Source organism: Corylus avellana, chromosome 10, assembly GCF_965113065.1.
Source record: "Corylus avellana chromosome 10, dhCorAvel1.hap1.2, whole genome shotgun sequence".
In the NCBI taxonomy this organism is placed as follows: domain Eukaryota; kingdom Viridiplantae; phylum Streptophyta; class Magnoliopsida; order Fagales; family Betulaceae; genus Corylus; species Corylus avellana.
Genome location: NC_142499.1, coordinates 16,178,451 through 16,193,045, shown reverse-complemented (window position 1 = coordinate 16,193,045; position 14,595 = coordinate 16,178,451). Strand labels below are relative to the sequence as shown.

At 39.1% G+C, this 14,595-nt stretch overlaps 2 protein-coding genes and 1 long non-coding RNA gene across 3 annotated transcripts; 2 read left to right on the top strand and 1 right to left on the bottom strand.

Moving 5' to 3' along the window:
- Nucleotides 1-200: 200 nt before the first annotated feature.
- On the top strand, nucleotides 201-2,774 carry LOC132177993 (uncharacterized). Its single transcript, XM_088511408.1, has 2 exons — nucleotides 201-1,308; nucleotides 2,473-2,774. The coding sequence occupies exons 1-2, from the start codon at nucleotides 201-203 to the stop codon at nucleotides 2,772-2,774; spliced, it is 1,410 nt and encodes a 469-aa protein (XP_088367534.1).
- A 987-nt stretch (nucleotides 2,775-3,761) lies between these two features.
- LOC148583414 (uncharacterized) lies at nucleotides 3,762-5,614 on the top strand. The gene is made up of 2 exons (XR_015909386.1): nucleotides 3,762-4,053; nucleotides 5,331-5,614. It is a non-coding gene; the product is annotated as an uncharacterized LOC148583414 (long non-coding RNA).
- Nucleotides 5,615-5,931: 317 nt separating this feature from the next.
- On the bottom strand, nucleotides 5,932-7,234 carry LOC148583413 (uncharacterized). Its single transcript, XM_088511407.1, has 2 exons — nucleotides 6,962-7,234; nucleotides 5,932-6,492 (listed from the first exon to the last, which is right to left on the bottom strand). The coding sequence occupies exons 1-2, from the start codon at nucleotides 7,232-7,234 to the stop codon at nucleotides 5,932-5,934; spliced, it is 834 nt and encodes a 277-aa protein (XP_088367533.1).
- Nucleotides 7,235-14,595: the final 7,361 nt, after the last annotated feature.

The following is a 14,595-nucleotide window of genomic DNA, read 5'->3' as shown; positions in this document are numbered from 1 at the left end:
TATGGGAAAGTTAGTATCATACTAGACTAGGGTATACAACACAAGAGCTTCACTAAATAAAATACTCATAACTTTTTATAAAAACTTTTGTTTGAGAATAAAGTATTAGCGATAGAAGCACAACTATGTTATTTACATATTTGAGTGATTTTGTTGTTTGCTGTGATATAGATAAGTCGTTAATTAATTTGTACAGAATTATGGTACGAAGACGTGATCTCCCTGTCGTTGAGGAAGGCGAAGCACCTCATAATGAAAACAATGAAATACCACCTCCACCTCCACCTCCACCTTCGCCTCCAGCATTCCATGATGGTGTACACCCAACATTAGTCCAATTTATGGGAGATATTACTAGGCAATTCACGGAAGCAATTTCACGGATGTCTCAACCTGTTGCACCAGTCGAACGTATCGGTTGCTCGATGCGTGACTTTACTGATCAGCAGTTTCGTACTTTCAATGGGACTCAAGGACATACAGTAGCTGAAGCTTGGATTTCAGATATCCAACTGCTGCATGACACGCTCAAGTGTACAAATGAGGAAAAACTGACATACACCGTATTAAGGCTAACTGGTGAAGCCCTTAAATGGTGGAAGTCTCAGGTAGAGCTGATAGGACCTGGTGTTGTTATCACGTGGGAAAGGTTTGTTGAGGAATTCAACAGGCAATATTTCCCAAGGTCACAAAAGCAGTTAAGAGCTATTGAATTTCAGAACTTGGTGCAAGGTACTATGTCAGTGGAACAATACTCAATTAAATTTACTGAGTTAGCTAGGTTTGGTATTAATCTTATTCCTGACGAAGTATCAAAGACAGAACGTTTTGAAAATGGTCTTAACTCTCGTATCAAGGAAAGAGTTGTTTGCCATGAGATCAAGAACTATGCTCGATTAGTAAACGTAGCATCCCTTGCTGAGAGGGCAATTCGTGAGACATCTGCAGCTTACGAACATAGGAAACGGTCAATGCCTCAGGCATCCTATCCATCCAAACAATTTGTCGTAGGGACTGGCTCCAAACAGACGGACCACAAGATTTTTCCTCCTCCTGTAGGAAGTCAGAAGGTTGCTTGTCCCAAATGTGGAAGAATGCATTTTGGAGATTGCAGGAGCGAAAGTACCGGCTGTTTTCGATGTGGTCAAAAGGGGCATTTTAAGAAGGATTGTCCGATGAATACTACAGGGGAAGCTGGAGCACAAAGGAATGACTTCCAACAAAGAAGGCCTGCTCAAGCGAGAGTATATACGTTGACCCCCGTAGATGACGATGAGAATGATGAAGCGAACAATGATATAGTGACAGGTACCATTTCTCTATTTGGTACTCTTGCGTGTACTCTCTTTGATTCTAGAGCTACACATTTATTCATTTCTGCATTATACACTAAGATTTGCCATATAAGTACACGACCATTTGGGCAAGATTGGTCGGTACAAACACCAGGACGAGAAAGGATAAATGAATTACTATCATCATTGAGGGATGAGCATAAGCATAGTCATGTAGAATTAAAATAAGTATATGATTGTTTTGTTATCTTTAAAGAGTTATAGCAGTTGTACCTAAGCAAATAACTAATCATGGTACCATATAAGGATTGATATCTAGCTATATTTTGAGGAAAATGATAATCATATTAGTGGTACATGATCATGAATATTAAGAGATAGAGATGTTGAAAAATATTATTGTCTTACAGCCACTTTGACAAGGCTGATTAAATAAAATCGAAGAAACGTAGTGAGCTCGAGAAGAAGGCTACGACATTTTGAGGTATGAACTAGCGATTGAATAATTGTTTGAAATTGATGTTGTTAGGACTTGATAAGAAAAAAAAATAGTGAATGCGATCTAAAAAAGGAAATAATGATGCTTAGCTCATCATAAGGAGATTGAGAAAATGCTATGAAGTATTAGGTGGTGATTACTTAAGGGAAGAAAATGATTATAGAATTACCTACAATTAATGATATGATAAATTGCACATAGCACAAATTGCGAGCTTGATGAATACTAAGTGTAGGATTAGAATTGGTCTATCCAAAATAGAGTGCAGGGTAATTGGATTCGTCAAGGAAAGTACTAAGTGGATCCAATAATTACCTTTTGTCGAGTTTGCTTATAACAAAAGTTTCCAGGCAACTATTGGTATGGCACCATACGAAGCCCTCTATGGACGCAAATGCAGATCGCCACTTTATTGGGATGAAGTTGGTGAAAGGCAATTGGTAGGACCAGAGATAATCCAAGACACCAAAGACAAGGTGGTATTAATTCGGAAAAGGATGTTAACAGCTCAAAGCCGTCAAAAGAGTTATGCTGACAAAGGACGTCGCCTGGTGAATTTTGAAGTTGGCGATCAAGTATTCCTGAAAGTATCACCAATGAAAGGCGTGATGCGTTTCGGTAAAAAGGGAAAGTGAAGTCCAAGGTATGTTGGCCCCTTCTTAATAACCGAAATTGTAGGACCAGTAGCATACCGAGTTGAGTTACCATCTGAGCTAGCAGAGGTGCACGACGTGTTCCATGTATCAACATTAAGAAGATATGTACATGATCCCCTGCACGTTATTGATTTTGAACCACTTCAGATTCAAGCAAATTTAAGGTATGAGGAACTACCGGTACAAATTCTGGATCGAAAGGAACAGAAACTCAGAACAAAAACCATTGCTCTAGTTAAGGTTCTCTGGCGTAATCACGACGTAGAAGAAGCTTCTTGGGAACTAGAACGAGAAATGCAGGACAAATATCCACATTTATTCTAACCGGATATATCACTCGGTAAGTACATATATATATACACGGTAAATGACATTTTATGATTACTTATATGGCTATTGTTCAAAACTACAAAAGTTTAGGGATACCTTGGAGATAAGAAGTGATATTATTAAATGCTCCGATTGATGTTTTGAGTTGGTAGATAAATCATGATACTGTATAAAAGTGTAGTACCTAAGTGTAAAATATGACTAAGGCTTAGACGTTACAGTAAAATTTGAGTCGCTCATATTGGGGTTATGTGATAAATTGAATGCCGTAATTTCGGGGACGAAATTCCAATAAGGTGGGTAGAATGTAACGACCTAGATTTTAAAACTCTTATTTAAATAATATTAAATAGATTAAAAATATAATCGATAAATTAGAACAATGATATGTTGATTAATGATATTAAATAACTATTTAGTGTTAAAGGTATATTACATTGATTTTTGACCTCTTATGTATATTACTTCAATTCTAAGAATTTAGCTTCACTAATATGTTTATGGGCATAATCAAACCCAATCTAGTGAATAAATTATTTATATTGGTGTTTAGCGAAGTCATAAATTAATTTGAAGCTTTGTAGTTTTTGGCCTAAAAAGCAGTGTCTTAATTTTCATACTGTCTAAATGGGATTAAAACTGCTAAAGAAAGATATCAAGGCTAGCCACCTTTGTTGAAAGCTTAAAGTCTTCTAGTAATGATGATTATAGTAAATATCATGATTATAATTATTTAATAAGGCAAGTGGCCAATGCAAATAGATTAAAGCCCAAGTTGAATAGGAAACTTTGTATAGGCCAAAAATAGACTCAAACGAACTCGGATGAAGTCGAACCAAAAATATAAAATGTTTGTCTCGGAGTCCTCTATCTACTCTCAAAATTTCATGTCAATCAGAGTACGTTTGGACATTGAAAAATGGATCGGAATACACTGCCCTCATTTTGGACGAAAATATCAATTGGTATAGAGCATGAAATATGGACTAGGTTCATTCTTTTGATTAAATACATCTCAACCCTTAGATCAAATGTGTAAAAATAAATCCTAACCATCCATTCTCTTATAAATAGAGCCTATAGCTAAATTCACTTTCACTTGAGTTTTTACAATCTTAGAACAAGTAAAATTGTTTGCTCCTCCTTTCATTTTATTTCTTAGTTCTACTCAAATACCATATAGCCTAGATCTTTCTTGTAGTGTTCAAGCGTTTTTCTAAAACTAGCTACCTAGAGAAGATTTGGTGGAGTTTTACTTCTAAAGGATTATTGGGTAAGTGTTTCATGTATAAATATCATGATTTATTGCTTTTATTACTTGTCCTCATTTAATTGTTTAAAGACCCAATAAAGCGTATAATGTAAAATAAAGTAATGGAACAAGTGAATTAATAATAAAGAGTTAGTGGACAAAATCAATTAAGGACTTATAATATTATCTATATATTATTTACTTTACAGTATTTACATTCAGTCATTTCTTTTATGTCATTTAAATTTCTGTTCATATTTCTGGCGGTAAAGACTATTTGAGGTCATCCCCGAAATATGCATTTAACATTTACATTCAGTCATTTCTTTTATGTCATATTTCTGGCGGTAAAGACTATTTGAGGTCATCCCCGAAATATGCATTTAACATTTACATTCAGTCATTTCTTTTATGTCATTTAAATTTCTGTTCATATTTCTGGCGGTAAAGACTAATTGAGGTCATCCCCGAAATATGCATTTAACATTTACATTCAGTCATTTCTTTTATGTCATTTAAATTTCTGTTCATATTTCTGGCGGTAAAGACTAATTGAGGTCATCCCCGAAATATGCATTTAACATTTACATTCAGTCATTTAACTAGTTATATATGACTATATTATATTAATATAATAAAATGAGTAAGTAAAGATGAAGTGACGGATAATAAATAAATATAAAAAGATGAGTGTCTTTAAACAATGATATTATTGGAGAATGAACTAAGTATTGTTTGTATGTATGTATTATATGCAGAAGTGGAGCAGAATACTACACTAAGGAGTGTAAGTATGGATATACTTACTGTGTACTAGCTTTGTTTTATTGTTATAGGAATTCTTATTTTGTCTTATTGATATAATTTTGCAATACAACTACTGCATAATGTGTCTAATAAAATGGGCTGATAAGATAGCCACCTTAAGAACAAGCTGGGTGGATTGCCGCGAGGAACTGTCGGTATCTCAGTGGATGGGGGTATATAACCGTCCAAAAGGCCTAATATATAACTAAGCTGGGGCGGTGTAGTTACCAGCACCAAACAAGTAAACCTCTAAAGTGTGAGGGACATAACGGACGTAAGCGGGCTGAGAGCTCATGAGAAGAGGTCTGAAGAAAGATTATCATAAAACACAAACTAATCTGTCATTACGCTGCATTCACAACTCATTTATTATTATATATTTTAGTCTTTAATCTTATTTGTTCAAATTAGTCTTTTTAGTCTTTATATCTAGGAAAATAGATTACTCACTTGTTTGCCTATGTAAATATGATAACGTCATCTTTACATAGATCTTGATGCAGGGATAGAAAGTGAGGACGATGGTCCTTTTACTGGTTTTGATGGTTGATAGACCATCTGCTGCAGGATTTATGCTTACTCTATGGAGCAAGTCTCATTTATGTTAATCGCTTTTATTATGTATGGTGATGTGTGTAAACTTAATAGATATTACTATGTTAATTTAGGTGCCGTCTGTGGCATATATTTGGTACACCTAGTGTATACATATGTTGTAATGAAAACCATGTTTCTATTTTATTTAATAATATATCACCTCGAGGTATTTCAGTCAGCTCAACTGTGTTGTGTAAGTTATTCCTAGGTCATAGAAAAAGAAAAAAAATATACATACTCCGCTGTAAGATTGTATTTTCTAAAGTTGCAGCGTCACGACTTCGATATTTGCTAGCTCAAATATCGGGGCGTTACAGTATTAGAGCGATGTCTCTCGTCTATGTGAGGTTAAAATTCCTCTTGTCCTGTGAGGGATAAGGTTAGAAGACGAACTATGGAATAAATTACTAGTTAATTGACTTGCCCATCGGAATCATTACAGTTCCTCACTAAGCATTGGGTATATAATTGCAGCATATGCCTTCTTCTAAGTCTCTATAGTAAAACATTCATCAACATAATCCTCAGGTTCCCCACAATCGGAAAGTATAGCAGCCACTGCATGGGGACATGGGATTCTAGTAAGTTTCCACTGATTGCAGCCACACCTCCTTCTACCAAGTCTACCGCAAACTGTTTATTATCCGGACAAGTAATTTCAAGCATCAAATCACCAACATACTGCGCAATGCAATCCACTGCATCTAACCCATTTGCTTCCAATTTTGCAGCAATCCTAGGGCATAGCTTTCCATTCAATTTCTCTATCCCTTCCCTCTTATTTTGATATTGCCTAATCAACTTCTTCCTTATCATCTCCAACATGGTCAAAATGGGATTGTCATGAGCCTTCAGAATGTATGAATTGAAACATTCACAGATGTTGTTTACTAGCAGGTCACACTTTGGGTAGTCACTAAACCGTACCTTAGACCAAGAAGTAGGGTCAATTTTGTTCAAATATTCGTAGGCATCTTTATTCATTTTCTTCAACTCATCCTTATGACCATTGAAATCATACTCCGTGTATGAAGATGTTGCAGCCCATAATTGATCCTTTAGTGCCAATCCTCAATGTCCCCCAATGTTTCTAAAGTTGGCATATAAATGCCTAACACATATCCTGTGATCAGCCACTAGCATAACAGCCTGAAAAGTTGGCATAAGACCCTGCAAAATAATAATAATAATAATAATACCTTAAGTATCGTACAATAGTCAAACAAATTGAATTAATACTTTTAAGTGTGACAAAAAATTTACCTTCTGACAATCTGAAATGAATGTAGGCCTAGCATGCCTATCATGGGTACCAAGATCAGACACTAGGGTTTCAAGGAACCACATCTAACTGTCTTTAGTCTCAGCTTCAACAACCACTTAAGCAATTAGGTACATGTTATTGTTCCCAACTGCAGAAAGGAGTTGGCCCTTGAATGGTCTTTTTAGAAAACACCCATCTACCCCTATGACATGCCTACAACCCTCTCAAAAGCCTTTCTTCATGGTTGTCAGAGAAACATACATTCTTCCAAATTTTGGAGCCAGATTTGGGCTTGGTCTGTCCAGATTTGGCCTTACTCCTAGCTCTATACATCATGCTTGGATTTACATCCACACTCAATTTATTCTTCACTTCATATTGGATTACATCCAAAGGCATGTCGGGCCGAAGCCTAAACTTCTCAATTAGCTTATTGGCTATCCAACTTGAGTTGACTATGCTATTTCTGAATTTATGACCACAAATGTGTTTATCCTGTAAAGATATAACTTTAAATGAGTCTTCATCAAGCATCTTTCTTGCATATACCCGGTACTTACATTTGGCATCTCTACATACCGCTATGCACCTGCTGCTTTCATTTTTTTTTATTTTTTATTTTTATTTTTTAAAATCTAATGTCCTTCCCCCTCTTAAGGTTATACACCCTAACAACTTCCCTAAACATTTTAAGGTTTGAGAATTTCATCTTTAGATTATTGACTGGGTTACCTAGATCCATGTTAAGTGCCAAAATAGGGAACCAAATAGAAAATTCTATCACAAACCAAAACTCTTAGGCACTGCAGCCAAACACACTCCATTTGGTTATAAAGAAAACAGAGTGTTGAAGAAAAAAATTTCAAAATAGATTTTTGAAGCTATTAAGATTATTCTAGCATTCAATCATACAAGCAAAGTGGAAATCATAAGCTTGAAAAAATAACGACCAAGATGTATGCTGTCTTCACATAAAAATGTCCAATTAGATTTGAGAAACCTAATTGATACAAAAAATCATGGCAAGACAAAGCAACTGGTTCCCAACCAACCAATACTTCACAAATAGTACAGAAGAACTCCAGAATTAACATGGAGTAATTGATTCAAATAGACAAAACTAAAGGTAGCAAAATAAATTATTCTTTTCCACTTTAGATCTATCTGTGAATCATGAGACAGATGAGCGGAACGGAAGACTGTGAGAGAATGAAAAGTAAAATACTACAGAAAATGAAAAACAAAATCAGAGCAAGAGAGAGAGACATACCGTGAAGGAGTGAATCGTGATACCGAAGATGGAGACTCGAAGACAGAGAGTGCAGAGAGAGAGAGAGAGAGAGAGGTGTGGAAGATGGTGAAGAGAATTTCAGAGACGAGAGAGAGAGAAAGAGAGAGAGAGGTGTGGAAGATGATGAAGAGAATTTCATAGACGAGAGAGAGAGAGAGAGAGACAGAGAGAGAGGTGTGGCATGGGTTTGGGGGCTCTGGATCCTCTCCAGTTAATGGCAAGATTCTCATGCCAAATGTCCCACCTATTAAAATATTATTTTTTATTTGAAAAATAAATAAAAACTAAAATAATATAATATATATATATATATATATATATATATATATATATATATATATATATATATATATTTTTTTTTTTTTCAATTTTTTTATGTGGCCCAAGGGTCACCAGACCACCCCCAAGGGCCACCCGTTTGGCCTGGGGGGTGGCCAAAGCCACCCCTAGGGGCCGGTTGGGAATTGCCAAAGCCACCCCCATGGCCCTTGGGGGTGGATCACTTTGGCCACCCCCCAAAGGCAAAACGGTGCCCTTGGGGGTGGTCTGGCCACCCCCAAGGGCCATATAAAAAAATTGAAAAAAAAACATTATTATATTATTTTAGTTTTTATTTATTTTTAAAATAAAAAATAATATTTTAATATATTTTAATAGGTGAAACACGTGGCATGAGGATGGCCCTAGGATTCTCCTAGGGCCATCCTGGCCATTAACTAGAGAGGATCCGGATGCCGGTTTCGGGGGGGGGGGGGGGGGGCTAGGTCAGCTAAATCACTGATGCAATGAATTGTTTCGGGTGAGGAACTTAGGGGCTTTAGTTTTTAGGGTTTTTTAGATTTTTTTTTTTTAAAAACGGGTTTGGCGGGTCACTCGGTTGACCCGTTGAGTCGACTTGCCAGACATGATTGTTAATCGGGTCTTAGTCGATTGACCTGATTAAGACCCGAACCCGATAAGTCTAAACTCAATACATGTTAAATTCACATCAAACTCACCGGTCGCGTCAAAATTGTCAGCCCTAGCTACAGCCACCCAGGTAAGAATGGAGGTAAAGAATTGAATAATTATTTCATTCAAATTTCTTCTTTTTCTAGTAATACTTCTTTTTTTTTTTTTTTGGTAACAAACTGCTTCATAGAAAAACCAAGCGGACTACAAACACAAAAAACACATCCCTCACAAGGAGGGGAGGGTGGGAGGTGGATCTTTTCCACTACAGATGGGGATGGAAATGGGGGGAGAAAAAGGAGAAAAAAAGGTGGGAATGTAGCCAGAGAAAACTCTAGCTGCGGCCCAATATGCCACGTAATGGGCGCAGAAGTTTGCACTTCTATTAACTTTCCTTGCCTCCCAGTGAGAGGAGGAAGGAATAAGAGAAATAACATCCGAAATTAAGCTAGCTATTTGCCAATCCAAAACAGTGGTAGGTTGCTGCAAAGAGGAAATTACAATATCAGAAATTCCTTCTAAAACAAAGGATTCTATCTTCAAAGAGGTGGCCAGTTTTGCAGCCAGCAGGGCTGCTTGAGCTTCTCCATAGGCGTGCTCATAGGTGGGGCTGAATTGATACAAGGTCTTGATGATTTGGCCATTAGCATCTCTGCATACAGCAGCTTGAACAGAGAAATGGTCAGCAGTAGCAATGTCGAAGTTGACCTTGTAACTGCCTTGTTGAGGGGGATTCCAGCTTTCTTTCATTGGTTGAGAGGTGGTGTTCCAGGCTGCATAGTGTTCTAAGGAGAGCCTCATGATATTGTCAGCAAAATTAGAAGCTTTGGGGAAAACTCCATTGTGAATAGCTTGATTCCTGGCAAACCAAAGAGAATCACACAGTACAATAGCAAATATTTGGAAGAGATGAGTGTCAACTAAGGGGATACCAAAATATTTGTTAGGAGATAGAATACCGATAATCCAATTTGGCAAAGTAAGAGTGGACCATTTCAGAGAATCAAGAGGCCAATGGGAAGATCTCCAAGAGATTCTAGCAAAAAAGCATCTGAAGAAGAGGTGATGAAGAGAGTCCTCTTCTACTTTGCATAAGGGGCAGATTAAGTCTGCCTGGGGAATGGGGAACACAGCATTGATCCTAGTCTTGGAGGGGACAATGTCCCAAGCAACTTTCCATAGGAATAATTTTAGTCTATCCATCAGCTTTAGTTTCCAAAGGGCTTTCCATTGGGTGGGGGTTAGAGGAGAGGAAGCTATGGAGATCCTTGGGGTGGTTATGAGCTTGTAAGCAGATTTTGATGTGAACAAACTAGAGGGGGAGGGAGTCCAAATGTACTCTTCAGAAGGAGAGTTTGAAATCCTGATTTTCTGTATCTCCCTAGCACTAGAGGAATCAAAAAGATAGTTTATCAAGGGGATGTTCCAGTAGGTTTCAGGGGAATTTAAGGTGTGGGAGAAGAGGTCAGTGATCAAAAGGTTTGGGAGAGGCTGGATCAGATGAGGAGAGGGAATGGGCATATAAGAATTTAGAGTGGGAATCCACGGGGAGCTCCAGATGGGGAGAGATGATTGTCTGTGAATTTTGAGACAGGCACCTTTTGAAATGACAGAAATGGAATTTGTGATGCCTTTCCACAGCCAAGAGGAAGAAGAAAGGGGAGAGGGGGTGAGAATAGAGTTTGAGTGAAGATACTTACCTCTGAGTTGGGCCACCCACATCGAGTCTGCCTTGCATAAGAGGTTCCATCCTAGCTTAGAAACCAGGGCAAGATTAACTTCTCTCATCTTCTGGATTCCCAAACCTCCCAAGTCTTTTGGAATGCATAAAGTGTCCCAAGCTTTTAGAGTGAGGTTTCTGGACTTTGCTGGAGGGAAACCCCACCAAAAGTTTTTAAAACTCCTATCCAGCTGAGAGCAGAAAGAAGAGGGAAGCAAAAATGTACTCATTGCATAGGAGGGAATGGTAGCAGCAACTGATTTGATAAGAACCAGTCTGCCTGCTTGGGATAGTGTTTTTGCTCTCCAGCCCTCCATCTTACTTAAAACCTTGTCAAGGATAAAGTTGAAAGCATCTCTTTTCGAGTTTCCCATCAGAATAGGCAGGCCAAGGTAAAGTGACTTTGCTGGGTTGGAAGTGTATGGTAATATGGATGAGATGGAGGAGATTAAAGAAGGATTAGTGTTTTTGCTAAAACGGATGGATGACTTGAAGGAGTTAATTTTCTGGCCAGACCATCTACAATACTTCTCAAGGCAAGAGTTTATGCTAGTGGCTTCAGCTAGGTTGGCTCTGCCAAAAATGAGTAGGTTATCAGCAAACAGCAAATGATGAATAGCTGCATTGTTTCTAGAAATCTTCAAACCTCTGATAGCACCAGCACATTCCTCTCTGTACATCAGTCTAGAGAAGACCTCTGAGCCAATGATGAAGAGGAAAGGAGAGAGAGGATCTCCTTGCCTCAAACCTCTCTCAGGGGAGAAGAAATCAAAGGGGCTGCCATTTAAGAGAATGGAGAAGGAAGCAGAAGAGATGCAGGCTCTAATCCAGGTGATCCAGTTTGAACAGAAACCCAGTTTCTCCATGATAGCAAGAAGAAAATTCCATTCCATTCTATCAAAGGCCTTTTCCATGTCCATTTTTAGAAACAAAAACCCCCCTTTACGTTTCTTGCTCCTAAAAGTATGAAGAAGCTCATGGGCCAGAATGGTGTTATCTTGGATATTTCTTTTGGGGATGAAGGCCGACTGGTTAGGGGAGATGAATTTATGGAGCAGGGGTTTTAATCTGTTGGCCAAGATTTTTGAGATGATTTTGTAGACAATGTTACAAAGGCTTATAGGTCTAAATTGATTAGCAGTATGAGACCCACTAACCTTTGGAATGAGGGCTAAGAAAGTGTGGTTTTGCTCCCTAGGCAAGTGATTATTCATGAAGAAGTTCCAAATAAATTTCATCACATCATCCTTAACATAACTCCAGTATTTCTTGTAGAAGAGGGCAGGGAAACCATCAGGACCTGGGGCTTTGGAGGATCCTAGACTGGCCAGAGCTTGAATTACTTCCAATTCAGTGGGAATGGAGCAGATGGTTGAGTTGTCCTCCTCAGTGATAACCTTTGAAAAGAGGTCCAGCATTTCAACTTCAATGATGGGGTTAGAGGTGGAAAAAAGAGAGGTGAAATGATTGGTGAAAGATCTCCCAATATCTGCCCTTGAGGACACACAATCACCAGAATCTGTGTTGAGAAAGTTGACAGCATTTGACCTCCTTCTAATGATAGTAGAGGTGTGGAAGTATTTTGTATTAAGATCTTTGCAAGTCAGCCAGGAACCCCTGGATTTAGAACGCCACAGAGTCTCTTCATGCTTGAGAAGCTGCTCTAACTCAAGCTTCAATTGTATTTCCTTATCAACAAAGAAATTGCAAGGAGGGGTTTGCTGAATTTGGTCAAGCTTAAGAAGAGTGGCCTTTATGTTTTTTTGGATGTTACCAAAGTGAGAAGCATTCCATTTCAACAGAGCATTTTTGGTATGTTTGAGCTTTTTGGGAAGATAGATGGCTGGATTACCATAAACAGGAGCTTTCCAAGCAGTTTCTATCACCTTCCCACAAGAGGGGTCTTTGGACCAAAACTCCTCAAATCTGAAAGGCCTAGGGAGGAAAAAGGAGTGGTTGTTTGTGTTTAGGGATATGGGATTGTGATCAGAGTTGAAAGCTGGAATATGAAGGAGGGAGTATTCGGGGTGTAAGTGGGTCCAATTTGGGGATGCTAGACCTCTGTCTAGTCTTTCTTTAATGATATCAGGACCATGTCTGTGATTACACCAGGTGTAGGGGTTTCCAGCAAACCCAAGATCAATCAAACCAAATTGATTAATGAAATTTCTGAAGTAGGAGTTACCAGAATTAACAACAGGTCTACCACCAAGTTTTTCTGACTGGTTCAAAATGGAGTTGAAGTCTCCAATACACAGCCAGGGGGCCTCAAAAAATTCACCAACAGAGGTGAAAGAATCCCAGAAGGCCTGCTTGTCATTTCTGTAAGGGGGGCCATAGATACAAGAGAGAATCCAAGGAGGATGTGGTGGATCAGAGTAACACCATGCAGAGATGTTGTTCTTGTTTGTGATGAAGCAATCAAGATCCACACCAGTCCTCCATGTAACAACTAATCCACCACTAGCACCACACGCAGCAACTTGAGACATCTGAAAAAAGCCAAGTCTGTTCAAAGTAGCAGATACTTGGGGAGGGGGAGTTTTGGTTTCAGAGAGAAAAAGAACATCTGGGGAGTGATCACGGATCAGCACCCTCAAACTACGAACTGCAGCAGGCCTGGAGAGCCCCCTGCAGTTCCAAGAAAGGATCTTCATTTGTGCTGGGGAGGCTTGACACAGCCTCCCTTCAAGTTTACATCAACTTCAGCCTTCTCCCCTGCTATGACCATTTTGTTTTTTCCTTTGCGAGCTGCTTTGAACATTGCTCTAGCTGGGGTCTTTCCAGAAAGACCTGGAGCAAAGGGCATAGGATAGTCTTTTGGTTGGGGTGTGAGGGTTTCTTGGTCAGTGAGAGATCCAGGACCTTTTTTTGAGGGGGTGAGCAAAACATTTGATCTTGTTCTTTTCTTATTCTTTGGAGAGGAGGAGGGAGAGCTGGGGGAGGAAATGGGGGAGCTGGTGTTAGAGAGCTGGTTTTTATCCGAGATAGTGAGAGAGGGAGTTTTAGGGGCATGGGAAGCTTTTCTGGTTGAAGTGAGGATTTTTTTGGCGGGAGTGACCAAATGATCAGTGTCTGTTAATTCCGTTGGGACAGGAGAGAGGGTTTGATTAGACTTGGGCTGAAGGTGTTGGGCGGAGAAGTCTAAGTGGGCTATAATGGGCCTGGGAGGAGTAAGGTCCATTAAGGAGGATTCAGGATATTGGTTGATATCCAACTTGTTGTTGACAGGTGGTGTAATGGGTTTTTGAGAAATAGAGAGAGCATTTAATGGGATGTGAAGGGGTATGTCCATGTTTCCTGTAGTAGTGGAGGTGGGATTGCTGACATGTTTGGTAGGAGAGGCTGTTTGTGATAGGTGGTGAGCTGACTGTGGCGTGTTTGAGGAGGGCTTGGGGTAATGGTATGTCAGGTTAGACATAGGCTTGAGGGAGTGTTCAGGTTGACTAGCTTGGAGCTGGGTTGACTCATGGCCACTGCTTAACTCGTGAGAAGAACCCTGTAGGGTTGTATTTACTGTACGATGTTCATAGGATTGAGTGGGAAGGAGATTGGAGAGCATATTGACTTTGAGGGAGGATTTGTACCTGGCTGGTGATCTATCAGCTTGAGGAGTTAGGCAGGTGTGCTGTTTGTGCCCAATCAAGCCACATTCAGTGCAGTAAACGTCAAGCCTTTCATACTTTAGGCTCACCCAAGTAACTCCACTATCAGGTCTTGCAAAAGAGAACCCTGGATTCAGAGGCTTTGAAGAGTCTATCTCTACCAGAATCCTAAGGTAGCTACGAAAAGTTGATGTTGCGCCATTGACCTCATCAACTTTCAGGAGATGGCCCAATCCTTTCCCAATGGCTACTGCATTTCTGGATGTCATATTGCATAGTGGCAGCCCATGCACTTGTATCCAGAAAGGAACTTCTTTCAGGATTAGTT

Excerpts from the sequence above, each read along its gene's own strand:
- LOC132177993 (XM_088511408.1), top strand. The coding sequence starts at position 201 with ATGGTACGAAGACGTGATCTCCCTGTCGTTGAGGAAGGCGAAGCACCT. Across the intron at positions 1,309-2,472 it reads GAACAATGATATAGTGACAG|GACCAGTAGCATACCGAGTT; the intron begins GTACCATTTCTC and ends CCGAAATTGTAG.
- LOC148583413 (XM_088511407.1), bottom strand. The coding sequence starts at position 7,234 with ATGCTTGATGAAGACTCATTTAAAGTTATATCTTTACAGGATAAACAC. Across the intron at positions 6,493-6,961 it reads GCTCCAAAATTTGGAAGAAT|GATCAATTATGGGCTGCAAC; the intron begins GTATGTTTCTCT and ends TTGGCACTAAAG.